The 17,676-nt window shown below is 35.2% G+C and overlaps 1 protein-coding gene across 2 annotated transcripts in view; it reads right to left on the bottom strand.

Annotated features, from left to right (window-relative positions):
• Positions 1-17,676, bottom strand: part of BmMET2 (juvenile hormone resistence protein II) — a 68,002-nt gene that overhangs the window by 14,549 nt on the left and 35,777 nt on the right. For both annotated transcript variants that reach the window (XM_028313723.1, XM_028313722.1), the window contains exons 2-5: positions 10,597-10,769; positions 3,501-3,658; positions 2,532-2,719; positions 164-332 (exon numbers count right to left, since the gene is read on the bottom strand). In XM_028313723.1, the coding sequence (XP_028169524.1) occupies positions 164-332; positions 2,532-2,719; positions 3,501-3,658; positions 10,597-10,769 (688 nt within the window). The remainder of the gene's footprint in view (positions 1-163; positions 333-2,531; positions 2,720-3,500; positions 3,659-10,596; positions 10,770-17,676) is intronic.

The raw sequence follows: 17,676 nt of genomic DNA on the forward strand, positions 1-17,676 counted from the left end.
CCCGCGAATCGAGTCACAATAGAAATCAATCATCAAGTATTAGCGCGGTCTCATGAGTTTGCTTCGATCCAAAGCACACGATGCGGCACGACGTCGCACCGCATCGTATGCTGGCGCATAGGTTTTGATGGGTTTATTTACATGAAATATTATAAAAGCTCACGATATCATTGCCGCTTGAGCATGGATTGTCGCCGCGCGCGCGGGCGCGTCGCACCATCTGGCAGCAGCGGTTGTACCCGCGGCATGCGCGGTCCGACTTGCGCAGCGAGCCCTCGACATGGCACGTCACGTACTGGCACGGCTCCGAGCGCTGGCTTAGCTTCTTGAATCTATGGGTGCAACATTATATTGTAAAGCATCTGCAATAAAATTGCAATCGTTTAGCTTATGCAATCAATGCTGTGCAGTTTGGGGAGTGATAGGTATTAAAAATACGGGTTGTCACCGTGGAAAAGAGTTGTGTAGTTGGGCCATGTAATAAAATGAAGCGATGCTCTAAGCTGATTTAAAGTCAATAGGCCAGTAGAATTAAACACAAAAATTGATTAAATCGGAAATAATTCCTACAAAAGATTTTTTTGCTTTAATGGCTTCATTGGTTGCCCATTAAGACTCTCCTAAGTTTTCGACTTCGACGGAGTTGTGCTTAAGTGGTGGGGGCCCCCGAAAGGGGCGTTTTTTCGGTTTTCCGGTTATACCGCGTAAAGGACTTACCCTATCGAAAAGTGGTCTCCATGACGGTTGAAGGGCACTTAATCCTGCATTGAATAAGACCAAATTCAAATGTTTTGGACAAACCGTTCCCGCGCTAAAGTTCGGAAAAGTAGAAAATATACGTATAATTAATGACCCTCTCCACGTCCAATGGCTTATTACCCACAGGCTTCCAAGTCTTGAAAAGGGCCACCTCAACCAGTGTAACCCTATCAAGGCTTACGAGCTTGATGCGCCTATCCTTGTGCGTCCCAGCCGTTCCTTAACTGCGGTTGGTGCACCTCTTCCTTGCACTCTCCTGAACGACCCTGTGTTACCTACTGTGGCTGTCCCTCTTCCTTGCAGCCTCCTGCACGACTACGTTGCCTAGCCGTATGCCTGGTCCAAGGTTCGACGCCACAAAATCAACTTCGCACGCGTGAAAATAGTTAAAATACTATTTTCCGTGCTTGCAACATTTTTCTTTACTGCTTCGGCTCTATTAGTCGTAGAGTGATTGTATATAACCTATAGCCTTCCTCAATTTATGAGGATATTCAACACAAAAAATATTATTTCAATCAAACTAGTAATTCTTGAGATTAGCGCGTTCAAACAAACAATCAAAAAACTCTTCAGCGTTTTAATATGAAGTTGTTGTTGTTGATATTTGGCGTCAAACCTTAGACCAGGCATATGGCTAGGCAACGTAGTCGTGCAGGAGGATATAAGGAAGAGGGGCAGCCACAGTAGGTAACACACGTTCAGGTCAGTGCCAGGAAGAGGTGCAGCAACCGCAGTTAAGGAACGGCTGGGACGAACAAGGATCGGCGAATCCAGCTCGTATGCCTTGATAGGGTTACACTGGTTGAGGCGCTCCTTTTCAAGACTTGGAAGCCTGCGGGTAACGAGCCATTGGACGTGGAGAGGGTCATTAATTATACACATATTTTCTACTTTGCCGAACATTTGCACGAGAACGGTTTGTTCAAAACATATGAATTTGGTCTTATTTAATGCAGAATTAAATGCCCTTCAACCATCAGGAAGACCTTTTTTCGATAGGGTAAGTCCTTTACGCGGTATAACTGGAAAACCGAAAAAGCGCCCCTTTCGGGGGCCCCCACCACTTAAGCACAACTCCGTCGAAGTCGAAAACTTAGGAGAGTCTTAATGGGCAACCAATGAAGCCATTAAAGCAATAAAATCTTTTGTAGGAATTATTTCCGATTTAAAAGCTAATTCTACTGGACTACAAGTACATATTCTGTTCCGTGCTTCGTTCGGAACAAACTCTATTCAAGCCTGAGTCACAAAATAGAATTGTGTGCCTGAGTGTCGTCATTGATACAGAAGTTAGATTGTTTAATTAAAATAACTAAAAATTTCCAGCTATGACATTAATCTATAACATCCCATGCGACGAGATAATTTTCCGGTAGTGGAAAATCACACCGCATCCGCATCATGCCGCTCTTTCTCTCAAGGAATTTCTAAAGTTTTAGTGGTTAGGTAAACTTGGAGTATGGGGCTAATTCAGCGCTGGAATATTCGCCAGTGTTCTAATTTTCTTAGTGCAGCCTCCACTCTAGCAGGTTCTATGCGAAACGAATATTATCTCCAAAAAGATTGTCATCCGAAAAAGCTGGCCACTGAATAAATATGTTATGTATGTACCTAAGTACCACAGTCACAAATCGTTCGTGTTACCCCCAACTTGTTCACTTTAGATGTCACGAACTATTTGATACTATCCTAGACTGTATCTCACTTAAAATATGTGTGAGCGCAGTTAAATACATGTTTTAAAAAATTGAAAGATTTACGATCCATACCTGATGATGAACCTCCTTTTCTCGTTAGCCAGCTCGTCGGCCACCTTCTTCTTGCCTTCCGGCTCCTCTGGCACCAGTAGTTCTCCATTCGGCCCCAGCATGTGCTTCTTCGGCATGAGCTGGTCGCGCATCAGTTGGCGGTCGTCTTCGTGGATCACGTTAAACACACTTTGTCCCAAGAGGTCGAGCTAGATAGAAATGGTACTATTTAGAACCAGTTTCATTACTTACTGGTTGCTTAGAAATGTCTATCAGCTAAACTTCTATTTTAGATGCTGACAGTTAACTAAGGCTGAGTTGCACCATCGTACTTTAACTTTAACAAACGTGAAAAATGTGTCAAATACTTATAAGACACAGTGAAAAATACTGAAAGATGTTCCAGGACTTCCAGGGCCAATGTTATAAATGCCATTTCCTTCATTATTAAAATTTTCATTATCATTGAACACTACTTAAAATGAAAAAGTCACTGGATATGACTTAATCCGGATGGGGAAACATAGTACCAGCTCATACTATTGTATTTGTAAACCGGTCTTTAATTGGCGATAATCCTTTTACTAATACTGAACAAAGAATCTCATACGCTATTGCGCTGAGGCAACTACCGGTCCTTCCACACAATTCTATGTCTGGTTTAAGCGCATTTTATTCTGACTAAATTACTATGAGGACTTGTTAGTGAATTCACATTTTACCAGTATCTTTGCTGTTGGTGATATTATTTAATTTTGTTACATACATTTAATTTATTATTCTATTATATTTCTACTAGGTATGTGTGTCGGTTAAAACTGTACTGTGTATACTGTAATATGCCACAAAAATAAAGTAATATAAAATGCCATTTAACGTTGTGAAAAGTTGCAATAATTCGATAAAAATAATAGAAAAATAGTTATAGTCAATTCAGATAAACTAGTTACTAGACTGCTATCATGAATCTTGAAGAACTTATTATCTTACCTCTGAGTATCCCAAATATTTCTGAACGTTTTGCGAGACAACCACGATGAGACCGCGGTACGTGGTGGTGAGAAGGAATCCATTGAGTAGCGTGAGGAGCGCTCGCGTAGACATAGCGCTGAACTGCGGTTCATCGTTCCCGATCGAGTCGCCAAACACTGTTAGAAATAGTATACAATTTAATCCAACACATTTTGAATGAATGAATGAAATAGTTCATTGTCAGACCAGGGTCCATCCATAGTCGTCTGTAACAATGTTCACTTAGCTCATTTTGAAAATTAATTTTATCTTAGGGCGACATAAATAATTATTTCAGATCGCTGCAAGGTCTTAATTTATCACACTGTGAGAACAATATTATATTATTATTAGGAAATTACATAATAAACAGAATGGATGGATTCTGGGTAGGTATAAAAAGACAAGATTATTGAATCAAAAAAAAAATCAGAAAAAATAAATCTTTCGACCGGTGAAAAACGGAGGGTGCAATGTGAGGCGTAGCGTGATCGCCACGTGCCGTGTTAGATATTATTGTTCAAAAAAATATTGCCACAGGAAACCCGATTTTAGTTTGGTTCCAATTTTTCAATCTCCAGGTAGCATTTTCGCAAAATCTATTTGTTATTTTATTTTGTACTTGCATCGAATAAATACTTTTCTTTCTTTCTTTCTAAAATAAGTGTAAGGACAGTTTTTCCATAGCAAACATGTCGAAAGCTAAAAATATCTGACGATTCCAAATCGGCCCATAAATAAACGAGTACACAGTAAAAGAATAAAAGATTAATGTTAATCTTTAACACCTATTTGATTGATCATAAAATTCCATACAATTAATTACTCTTTTAAGGAATAGATCCAATTTCTAGTCGCCTTGTAATTTCATATTCACAATTAATAATAGTAACGAGCTCAGACACCTACTCATTTTCGCATAACTAAGAACGTAACGTCAACAAATAAACCTGATATGCAATATCAGCATTAAATATGCAGCTCTACATTTTCAATCCTGAGGTGTAAACTATAATATGGAAGTTTTCCAAAAACTTTTTTGTTGTTATTTCCATTAAGTTATGCCTCTAATTCAAGCAACCTCAATTTATGTTCCGGGATGAACTCAATGTTGCCATTTTGTGACCTAATTAACTCTTTGTTTGCAAGTATTAATTTGCTGTCAATTTATACCTTTGTTGGCTTAAAGCCAGATAATTTAATAGTCCGAATCACTACGCTGCCCGCCATAATTTGTGTTTAGAAAACAGAAGTCTTACTTACAGTAGAGAACTATCAGAGAAGGCGCATTTAACGGCGCGGCGCGTGCTTATATTATGAAATTGTTAATGTTCATTATTTTTCAGATCTAAACTTACAACAATAGTATAGCTATAGAAATCACATAAGAATATTATAATTTTGATATTTAATAATTTCAAAGTATGTAGTTCTATACATGTGATGTTTATCTACCTACTTACATTGTATTTTCTTGATAAGTAGTAGCCCTACTGAATGCATTTGTGTCGAGTTTTTGTCACGCACAAAAATTGCAATGTTTAGCTGGTCACATGAGTGTAATTGGAAGGCAAATGCTTGTATTATATTTTCTTGACGCGTTAGCTGCATTATAGTATCGACGTGAGAATTTATGATATGTATGTAAAACGATACGCAACAATATATACAACTATACGTACACACTTGCCGACTAATGTTAGGGCACCGTCACACAGCGATACTAGCGGCTTGGCTTCGTACGCAACATTGTTTCGAAGAAAGTTAGTGAGTCGCTACGCTAGCAAACATTCATATAATGTGGTGTGTCTATACCCTAAACACAAAAAGCATGTGCGAGCACGTGCTATGGTTTCAGCTCACGTTACTTTGCACGATTGCATTCAACAGTGATAGACAACTGTAAACACACTTATGCACATACTAGTTTATACGTATTTAAAAATATTTACCCGACATTACCTACTAATAAGTAAATTAATGAACCATTACTGCTGCAATCACATGTGAGGTTGAGGCAAACTTCGCTTGACGATCAGCAAGCGTCATGTCTTGCATACATTTTGCCAGTACTTTAAATTAGTTTATGTCAACAACTGGGTAGGTGGGTAATTGTAAATGCTTTTACGGAGATACTTCAATGGCCTTGGTATAAGACACTTGGAGATGAAATAAAACAATTGATTTGTTAGAGCTAAGATCTCAATTTTCTAAATTAAGAAAAGGTTAACAAGAAATTAGTTATAAAGAGTCCGTTGTGTGCTGGATTGCAAGAATGTGTGAGCGGACGCTAGGAATAGATTTGCACTTTGCACCAGTTTTATTGGGCGCGTCCGTGTGACGAAGCGCGGTGCAATGACTAAACGGGGTTCTCTTGCTCCTAATTTTATCAATATTCCTTTTTTATGCAGAGCCTTTTACAAAACATATTGCGCCAACGGATGAGCCATAGGGTTATTATAACAGACAGAAAAAAATTGTCTGGGTACTGACCCCAACATAAATAACTAAGCACCTACTAAGTCTTGTTTGCCGTCTTAAATTTTTATTTTTGCAAACTCAGCAGGGTTTCAATTTATTATCCATTAATTTTACTTCCTTGCTGTACTACTATTTGTTTTTTTTTATTGACCCATAGTGTAAAACAGAAATACTTAATTTAAAAAATATCCTGACTTCGAATGATTTTTTTAAATAAAGATTTCATAAACGGCATGTTTGACAATTAACTTGTTAGAGAACCAATAATAATAATCGCTATATTATTATAAGTAAACACGAATCCATGCGAACTAAATTATTTCTTGTTGATTTAGAGCAAAATCGAACTGCGGATCGGTCTACGTTTGTTTAGTAAGGCTATCATTCGGGAAACAAGCTCGCCATAGCCTGGGGATCAGGAGACGGCACCGTGCCAATATACATGAAAATAGCTTTCAATTCTGTCTTCACAAAGTTTATCTATTATTTCATATAATCTTGTGACTCAATAAATACAATCAAATCACTTGCGGAATGTACAGGAGATCGGTAAAAAGGTACCACACATAATAATTATTACTAAATCATCAACATTTATTAAAGTTCCTTTGTGGTTGAGGATTCCGGGTGAAGCTCGTTTCCACCTTCGGCCTGATCATCACTTATTACCATCAGGTGAGATAAAAGCCAAGAGCTTCCTCGTTGTGGATAAAAAAACGACGTCGTTTTTTATTCATATATAAGGTGGTGCAACTCAGCCTTTAAAGTCGGATTTATCAAAATCCGTATTTTAGATTAAAAATGCAAAAAGAACTAATTGAATCGTAATTAGCAAAATATTATAAGTCGTAAATGCATCATACTTATTCTAGAACAATGTCGCCTGTTTTTTTACCTCACCAGTAAATTAATATTCTAATTCAGTGAGTCACCGCGCTCTCAGTGCGGAATAAACATTAGTACTTATGAGACAAACATAAAAGTATCTACTCAGGTGCCTGTGTTTAGTCGATCAATATTATTTATAAATCACTTGCTATCCATACTTAACAGGTATTCTGATTATGCTACAGGTCCGTTCACTAAAGATGGATTATGTTCCACAACCAAAAAACAAGACGTAAGTACTTAGGTACGTTTATAAATGTACGTTTACTAAATATTAGGTATAGTAATAATTTGTTATTAATATTGACATTGTATAAACGTACAAACTACCTACTAATGCATTTAGTTTCAGTTTCCAAATTATAAACTGCTCGCTACATAATGTGTTAAATAACACATCTGTTACCTTATTAACAATTTTCACATGTTACTAAATAAATTATCGAATTTAGAAATTACAATGTAACTAGGCAAAGGTTCATATAACGTTTTGTTGCCATTCAATACATAGTTCAGTTAGATAAACATCCTACCCCAAAAAAAAGTACAGTGCGCGGACGTTTGTTAAGATTTTATTGTTAAATCAAATCGTAATTTTTACTTTATGTTTTCGCGACTTCGTACGCGTGGATCCCGTTTTACCCCCTTAGGGTGGAATAATAAAATCGTTGCGCATATAGTAAGATCTATATGCATATAAGTATCTCATGCCCGTTTTCGCCATCAATCCCTAATTTTTAAGTACAGGAATTTTGTTTACATAGGGGGACACTGAAAAATTAGGGATTGATAGTGAAAACAGGCATCAATCTCCCAGCACTTTGAAACTAACACACACACCGCCTAAATAAAAGACTTCTTGGAAATTATAAATTTGACCTTTACAGTAGGTAGGTATTTTGTTTTAAAAGCTAATTGTACTTAAGTAGGTATACCGACAAAACGTACAATTCCACCAAATGTTTCATACATTTTCGAGTATTTTTCATGTTATTGCTTTTCTAAACTTCTAGTGGGCACTGATAGAGTGAAGATTGATATTGAATTTGTAGAGGCATTTATTTGAAAACTTTTATTATAAAAGGTGCAGTCAATAAGAACTGGTTGGATGGGCGTAAGTTTTTATGAAGTTGAATGTTAACTAATGATTTTATTTGATTTAGGAATATAGTAGCATTAATATCTATTTACTTGTTGATATTATTAGTTATGTATAATGTTTGATACTGTATATTCTTTACAGGCTGTTTGGAAAGTGGGTGAAAGTTACGAAGGAATTAAATTCATACATGAACTCGTTAAGTACTTCCCGTCATATTATTACTTTATAAGTCTGAAAACGCATGTTTGAGGGATTAGCTTAATCTATCTAAATTACAAACATGGAAAAAGAGTCTCGCATCACTAAATACCTACTGATTTGAAAGGTGTTATCACAAATAAATCAACACTAAAAGTTTTTATTACATAGCGATATTATCTGACTTCAAATAATGATTTTAATGCATTGCATTATTTGCATCCTTGGTCACCCCTAAGAATAATTTACTTTATTCTTTGAAACACGCTGTGTTTTCATAATATATTGATAGTGGACTCCAAAATCCCCGTGTATTGTCTTAGGCGATATCTCACTTGCATTTATATCAATAATTTAAGTTTAACTGATTATTGTTGCTTTCATTATAATCTACTCGTTCTTTAGAGCTAGGTAGTGCGCACTAGCATATTATGTAGGACTGACCCTGCCAAAGGTGTAATCGCTTGAACGCTACCATGCTCGTACTTGTCGCCTGGCTTTCGATTTAGTCGCATAGTCCTCACTTAATTTGTATGGGTGGAGTTTGCATTCCAACACATAACAATTACTAACACATTGGAATGTAGCGAAACTAGAAAATTACTCGTGAAACGTAGGTATGATCTAGATCACACGTTGAATAAAGCTTACGTGCTGTATTGCGTCTTACTATAAGATATCACCAAAAGCGTGATTATTTTATTAAGTTTGGGACGACCTCGATGACACTATTATTTTTAACGAACGACGATATTAATAATGATTGAAAACTATTATAGAAAAGTCTTAGTTAGATAGAACCACTGAAAACTTTTAGCAATGGATTTGAATCATCATTTATAATTGGTAAAAAATGTTAAATAAGTTTAGCTATTATTTATCAATACCAGAGAAGCATGTTCGTCAAACAATCAATTTGGTTAATTGAGCTATCTGTTTGAATATCAAAGAGATCGATAGTCACTGCCGCGCGGCCAAATTAATTTCACCATGTCACATTCAGAAGATAATGTTATAGCCATAACATCAATTTCAATTAGCCAATTAAACCACTAGTGGTTTGTTACTGATTGGTATAATTTCCAATAAATTTATATTGTTTAGTAGGTCGAATTTATTTTACTAGGGAAATATTACGGTCATGATCAGCAGTTTTGTTGTCTTTTGTGATGCGATGGTGCGCTATATAATCATCATTCAGGGCTTGTATTTTTATGATTGTTTAATTGGGATTTTTACATTTATGTTAAGTATGAAATAAGTATCTATAGTCCGATTTTTAATTCGACGGAATTCTGACAGCTGTCATTTTTTGACAATTCAGATGTAATAAGCCTTTTTTGCTTTGAATTAATAATTAATAAATAATATGAAATGAAATTTCATCAAGTACAACTTACAAGAAAGAACTATTGTTTGTATTGTGAATTCAATGTACACTAATTATTATGTACATTTTAGAGATTAAATAGAAAAAAACGTGTTTTTAACACAGTAAAACAACATATTAACATAAACGAAAATATGTATTGATCATCAATCATCATTGTCGTCATCATAATCAACTTGGATTATAAAATTGGCATCTTGTTAAATTGATTATTTTATGAAGCTAAGATTTTATTAACAAAAGGATTTTCATAAAAAAGGTTTGTAACCCATGGATTATTGGCCAGGGAGTCCAGTAATAGAAAAATAATTTCCCAATTTTTTTTGTAACTTCCAAAATATGATAATAAAAATTCAAATAACCATTTTGAAATGATCAGTACATTTTTAAACCTTAGATTTTCAAGTGAAATCTTAAATTCAAGAAAGGATTATTTTTTAATTTGTGAAAATGCTCTCCATTCTTAGTGGGAATGTTTCAATGTTGACAACACTTATGAAATGTCAAAATTCCGTCGAATTAAAAATCAGAGTTTAAGCTAACTTTTTCTTACTAAAATTGAAGCTTGGGTCAGCTTATAGGTCAGTATTTTATTAAAACTGGTTATTCGATACCTTAGGTATTTTCTTGACCGTATCCCTTCTGCAGTAAACGGTCACGATAAAAGAGGAACCTAACATAAGAGCCAAAGCACACGATGCATTGCGGCGCCGTATAGCAGAGATTTCGTCGTATCGCGCGGTGCGCAGCGCCGCACCGCGGGCGACGCAGCAACACCGCTCCGGCGTCGCACTGGCGCCGCAACGCATCGCATGCTTTGGCTCTGAGTTAATAATAATAATAATAAGATTTATTTATTTCTCACACAAAAATACAGGATACAATATACAANAATTTCTTCACTCGCTGGTGCATTTTATCTCTATTACGGATGCAACGAACAACGCCGGGTGTAATCCAGGGTTTGACTGGGAGGGTTTTACGTCGAGTCTTAATGCGGGTTGTTAACCACTTACCATATTGATGCGCTCGTAAGTAGTGTGCAGTCAAACGCAGGACGCCGGTCTTGTCGATTTTCCTGCTAGCGGCCACGACGGGTGGCACCATGGAAGCCAACTCCCCAATGGACTGATTAAGCTTGTCTCGCCGTTGCTTCTCGGCTTTATTGCGGATTTCGCGTGGGTTGTCTCTGTAAGAAAAACAAAACTTTAGCATCCAATTATAGCCTGACCAGGAACATAAAAACCCTGGCATAGAGGCGCTTCAATTGCATTTGATAGTGCAACACTGAGTACAGTCGTACATGTGTTAAATTAANATGTCTTTATTACAATCCTGCTTCACTTTTACTAATTGTAAGATAATTTGTCATCACTTTATTTCGAACAACATTTTCTGGAAGAAGTAGCTTTTCCGTAAACTTTGTGTTAATTGCGTTGCTCCAACTTTTGTTTTTCTTGTACTTGGTAGTTTTATTGTGGTGTATTCAGTAAAGAGTCATATCTATCTACATACTGTCCATATAGGGTAAGAGACGATGTAGAGCAATGGAATCGTGTCGCAGCATTCGATTTTGATAATAGATTCGTCCTATATAAAGCAAAACAATAGCTAACAACAGGATCTGCTCAGTTCTGAAGGAAGCATTGAATCAATAACAGTTATAATGGATGGTAATTGTCGTATTGTGCAATATTGCTTAAATGGTTTTCTCAACTAAGACTAAAGGCGAAGAACAAGACCATTAATCTGCAAGTTGATGCTGTTTTCAGGAAATATTACCACTTTATTTATTAAGGAGCCGAGTAAGTAGATAATATTTTAAACTGCTGTATAGAGAATATCTACGAGTAGTAAAGAAGTAACATAGAGCAAACTGCGCCGTACCCTCGAAATTAATGGTTTACCACTCATGTTACCAATATAACAATGCTCGTTTATTGCTCGGACGGTCGAAGATTAAATACAGAGATTTTAACACTTTTCTGAAAACACTTCGCAGTTTTTGAAGTATAGATAATAATGTGATAAACATTTTAGCAAATAAATTGATGAACACTACGAGTAAACATTCTTTGACCTAAATTAGATTCATGTTCATTTTGGACTTGTTTTAAAAATATATTATTTTTTATATCATTATTTCGTTAATATTACTTAAAATACAAAGAAGTAAAAAAATACAATTAATCTAAGTACTTACGATAAGTACTTTTCAGTTCATTGCATGAACATAGTTACGAGTACACATCAGCGGTCAGTAAGTAGAACGTTTCAGCAAATGCAAACGCAAACAAGTTTGATACATTTTATGGATCGGGAATAGCATGATTGAAAGTTTACCATTTCATCAGTTTTGCATAATCAAACATCCCGTTAGGCGAAATAATTACAATGTAACGTATAGGTACATATTTCGAGGAAATGCGTCGGGGTCGACCAAACACTTGCTTTGGGAACAAAAACAAAGGAAGCCCGAAAAACACTTTTGCTAAAATGTTCTCAGAGCTTAGGTACGAGATACATAGGTAGTTATGAATCAAACTAATATTTCTAATATTTGCACATATTGTGAATTGTTGACTTGTATTACACATTTTTAACAATCTGACTACTAATATAACAATATGAATTAACGATTGTCTATACAGAACTCATTGTCCAGTTGCTATTGGCTTATCTTAACTATATCCAAAAATAAACATTTTCGTTGTATCTAAGAATCTAAAGATTGTTATCAGATGGACAATGCAATTATTTTTTGTCGCATTCACTAAATAATGTGTCAATTGATATGAAATATATTTTTTTTTAAATATCCCGCATGCATCCAAATACCCAAATATAGAACAAAGTATCTGAAATTTTCATTGAATTGGCTTTGTTTGTTGTTTTATTGTAACACTGTACGTACGTGGCCATACTTAACACATTATCAGTGTGCCAACTTTTGACTTTGTCAAATTGCCAATTAGTGACCGTTGCGAACCATGTTATCAGAGGCCAATTACTAATGATGACGACTGTTGTAAGACAACAAATAAATATTTTATTTGACGCGTGTCATAAAAATGCTATTAATCGCATAAAAGCGAAGCAATATTTTGCGTAGAATAAAGAATTCAAAAAGATTAATATTTGTGATTGCATGAGGAGAAAATATAAACTTGCGTTTTGTTCACGCCTGTAAATCATGATTAACTTTCACTTGACTAGGAAAATGAGGATAATGTTGACCAAGATCAGGAAAGTTCCTGTAATGTTAATAAATTTAAGTTGGGTAGATAAGAAGATTTTTGGAAGAATATGCTATTAATACAATATCATAGCCTTTTGGCTAAATTAATGTCAATTATTTTTAAGTTATTTAAAGCACGTGTGTTATTATATTCGTCGTCGTATTTACATTTAGTTTGTTTTTATAAAAACAATTAAAATATTTTTATTAAACTGTTGCATCCATATTTCTCATGTTTACAAACACGGATGACAAATTACTGCACATTTATCTGGGTACCTATGTCCTTTTATAGCTTTCGAAACCATGACTTATTTTTAGAGATAGGCCGACTAGTGAACCTACAATCGGGAAAGCCAACTATTCGGCATGGTTTGTAGTCGGTTACTAGACGACGACTATTCGGCAAAATATGTCGATTATAATCGGCGCAAAACAAATGAAATAAGACCCATAATAACCAAGATGATTATGACATGAGGTAGACCAAGGGCATTTGCCTGATTTAAAATTTTAGCAATCAGTCTAAATTCATACAAATAAAGTTATATTTATATAAAAATGTGTGTTTTAAAATGTAATATTTAAGTGATTAAACCACACAAAAATAGGGCACGTTTTTTTTTTTCGGGGAAAAAGGCAGGACAGGAAGATGTTCTCTCGAAATCTAGATATTCTTAATTCTTAGTTCATTACAAATAGGTTTAGAATGATCGGCATTGCCGATTAGTCGGTTAATCTGCAAATACCATAGTCGACCCGTCATTACTTATTTTTATAAAAGAGTATCGAGAGGAATTGTTAATAGATTATGTATTTATTTGGGGCTCTAATAATAGTCATCAATCATCATCAACAGCCCTTTACAGTCCACTGCTGGACTATGAGCCTCCTCCACTATAGTGGAGGGTTTTGCCATAATCTCCACGCTAGGCAGGCGGGTTGGAGATTGCAGTTTAAAAGATTGATGTTTTTCAGAGAGCGCTGCTGCCCATTCTCTGTTTAATGTGTAGTCCCTAAGTCGCCTCTTACGACACCCGCGGGAAGAGTAGGGGTTGGTGACAAATGTATTCTGCTCTGCCGTCACCACACGGCTTATAATAATAGTGTTGAACAAAAATAATAATGGAGAAGTTTCGTGATGTTGAAAACATTAGAATTCACTGAATGGGATTAAAATATAGACCAAAACTAAAAAGCCGGTGAAATTATTTTTAAAATCCATCAAGAAATGACTGACAAATTAATTATTTAAATTAGGGACAATATTATTTGATCCTCTAAAAACTAATTGATCTTTTTTGTATGTGCACTTTTAAAAATAAATGATGTTTTTTATTATATTTTATCTTTATATTAATTATTGTGTCTATATTAGTTGATCTACGGATAAATTATGAATGATCTTCATTAAAGGTAACATAATATTTATGTTTAACATACTCTTTTAATATTTGGTAAACAAAAATAATATTTGATCCTCTTTTTTAGTTATTGATCTTTAATTTTGTTAATTTGATGATTTTTATATCAAGTTTGCCTTTTAATATTGATCACCTAATAAATACATTTCGATCTATGTATAACAACGTTAAAATATATTTTTGATCTAACAAAAAATGTTATTGGTTAATATTTTTAATTAAAAAATATCTTTTAATTTACGCGGTACTTTGTGGTTGAGTGACAATCGTCCATGATCCATCATTGCTTACAGAGCCCCGATTACGGTAATTTTTAACGTCAACAATCCAGACACGCTTCTCGATTCTGCGATACTATTGGTCGTTCAACAGCGTACGTCAGCTGTTTTGACCAATCGTATCGCAGAATCAGAAACGCGTCTGGATTGTAGACGTTAAAAGTTACCGTAATCGGGGCTCTGAGTTGGCTTAGCGGCCAATAAGCCCAATAAGCAAGCAGAATGGTACATTGCCATGTTTGTTTAAATTAAAAGCTTTGCTTAGTTTGGGCTAGAGGCGCTATGTAAAATAATTTCTTACTTCTGACATCCCTGAACCCGACATCATAATTTTTACCTGTTTATTTTTTTCAAATCGCAAGGTTGATTTCCTCTTAGTATACCGATCTCGACCGTGATCAGTGACCATAAAGTCATCTGTCAACGGGTCGATTAGACACGATAAAAGCACTAAACGATATTTGTTTACTTTTAGTGCGACATCGGGTCGTAAGGACCTGATAAGTTTTTTTTTTCCAAATATTTCCTGTATTTGACGAAACAATTGCAAAACAATATTTATCTTTCGTACTACTGAAAAGACCGAATAGGTAGGTATANTGCTTTATGCCAAATTTCAAGATTCTGAGTTTACGGGAAGTATCCTGTAGGTTTTGATTCCTTTGCGAGTGTCGAAAATTTGTTGAAAATATCGACATAATCGGCTGTATCTTTTGATTGGCTTGGCTTAGAAGTTTGATATTTTCACAGCTTAAAGGGACAATAGACCTGAGTATTTCATGTGAATTTCAGCTTGATACGTTCACGCGTTCTTGAGATAAAGGGTCTTGACAGACGGACGGACGGACAACAAAGTGATCCTATAAGGGTTCCGTTTTTTCCTTTTGAGGTACGGAACCCTAAAAATGGATCTGTCAACAGCACTGGACCAGTGGGTCTAGATAAAGTGCAGTTTTTGATCGAATCGAAAATCGAATCCGTCAAAACTCCATACAAAAAAAGGCTTTTCGACTGGTTTGCGATTAAAATGTGCACTTTGTCTAGACCCACAGGGGTGACTGAGTCATTCGGATTACTGTTTGTAATCCGAATGACTGTCGTGACTACACCGATCAAAATGGCGCAAATATTTTTATGCGCAACTTTAGGGCCCTGTAACTTTTGTAATTGTAGAGATATTTTCATGATTATTTGTCTATTATTATTTATATTTTCAAGATTTACTAAAAAAAAAAATGGAAACTTGTCCATTAATATTCAAGAATGACAAATAAGCATATAGCATTGAATTACAATAAATGTTTAGCAATCAGTAATTGGATAACGATCGACCTAAAAATAATCAAGATGAGCCTAGGTACCACAGCTATATCTCAAGAAGCTATTAATTGAACCTGATAAAATATGTTTTGTACATGAATCACGCTGCTGAGTAGATGCCATTTTGGTTCTATAAATTCTGTCAAATTATTTATACAGGGTGTTTGGTAAATGGGTATATGAGCCGACACTAGTTCATGTTAACATGGGCATATAAATGGTATGGTGAAGTCAGAAAATTGATATCTTAAATTTAATTATTTTAATTTTCATACAAATTGGATTTTATAAAATTTATTTTGTATGAAAATTAAAATAAATTAAATGATGATANTGAAGTCAGAAAATTGATATCTTAAATTTAATTATTTTAATTTTCATACAAATTGGATTTTATAAAATTTATTTTGTATGAAAATTAAAATAAATTAAATGATGATATCAACTTTCTGACTTCACCATACCATTTATATGCCCATGTTAACATGGGCTAGTGTCGGCTCATATACCCATTTACCTAACACCCTGTATTGTCTTAAACTATGGTTTGAACTAAATATCATTTTTCTTTCTTTCTATACGGGTGACTGATAATAACAGAGTTACTAATTTATTCGGTTTGAAATCAGCACAAGGTGAATTTTATGTTACATACGGTCCAGACCATACGGATAGATACAAATATTTTTTTAGAAAACTGTATTAGGAAGATCCTTTGAATCCCAACAGGAAAAAAAATGATGGAGTTTAACAAAATCCGTAGAGTTCAAACCAATTTTTCCAGAATAATCTTGCTGCATATTAGTCTGAATTGTGTTTTGAAAGAGTACAGTGGGAAGCGATTTTTATTCCTGGTGTGGTGTAATTAGTACCAAATCCAACTTCCTAAAAATATATATCTGTCTGGTCTGGACCACCCTGTATAGACCTACTGGCTGGATTTACGTATTTTACGTATAGTGGAATAGTTCAAGATGCATCAGTCAAGGCTAGTAAGGAGGTAAGTTTCAAACGCAGACGCTGAATCAGCCATCACCATGGAGGCAATGTCGTTCAGGTGCAGAAATAAATTATTGTTATTACACTCTGGCTATTGTACGCTTATGCTTATGTAACAGGTATTGAAAAGCGAGTTGCCAACCGGCTTGTTGTGCAAGGTCGGTAATATAACACATCGTTTAAAATGATAGGTAAGGGATAGACACAACTTAGAGCCTATGCACATGGAGTTTTTAGGGTTCCGTAGCCTAATGGCTTAAAACGGAACCCTTATAGATTCGTCATGTCTGTCTGTCTGTCCGTCCGTTCGTATGTCACAGCCACTTTTTTCCGAAAAATGTATTTTGTGAACCGCATTTTACCAGTTTTTTAAAAACGCCGACACGCATGTATAACAGACGCGATACACACAGAAGTCAGACCCAATCTATAACGTTTATAGGAAAAAAGCGCGTGCGTTTAAAAAACAGTCTTGTTCATAGGCCCTTTGTGCTGAAACGTATGAAAACACAGCCTTATTTTCTTCAATGTTTGATTTTATTTGACGATGCTGGTAGCCAGTACAAAAAGTCAACAAAGAAACATTGTACACTTGTGTTAGCCAACATTGTTTTTAAGAGCCTCATTTTTATTACAGATTAAGCTTCTGTTCTCTGATTATCTTTACTCAAGCCTTCTAACCTTATGCGTTAAGCCTAAGACAGTTTGAACAAAATCAATTCGAGACAACGTAATTTCACAAAATTCCCCAGTTACTCCTCCTTAATTCTCCAGTTTAAAAAATGGGAATTCTTTTACTGTGCAATAAATCTATTCAAAGTATTTTCGTCACATTTG

The sequence above is a fragment of the Ostrinia furnacalis genome, unplaced genomic scaffold, assembly GCF_004193835.3.
Source record: "Ostrinia furnacalis isolate ACB-3 unplaced genomic scaffold, ASM419383v2 OfSCF4327, whole genome shotgun sequence".
Taxonomy (NCBI): domain Eukaryota; kingdom Metazoa; phylum Arthropoda; class Insecta; order Lepidoptera; family Crambidae; genus Ostrinia; species Ostrinia furnacalis.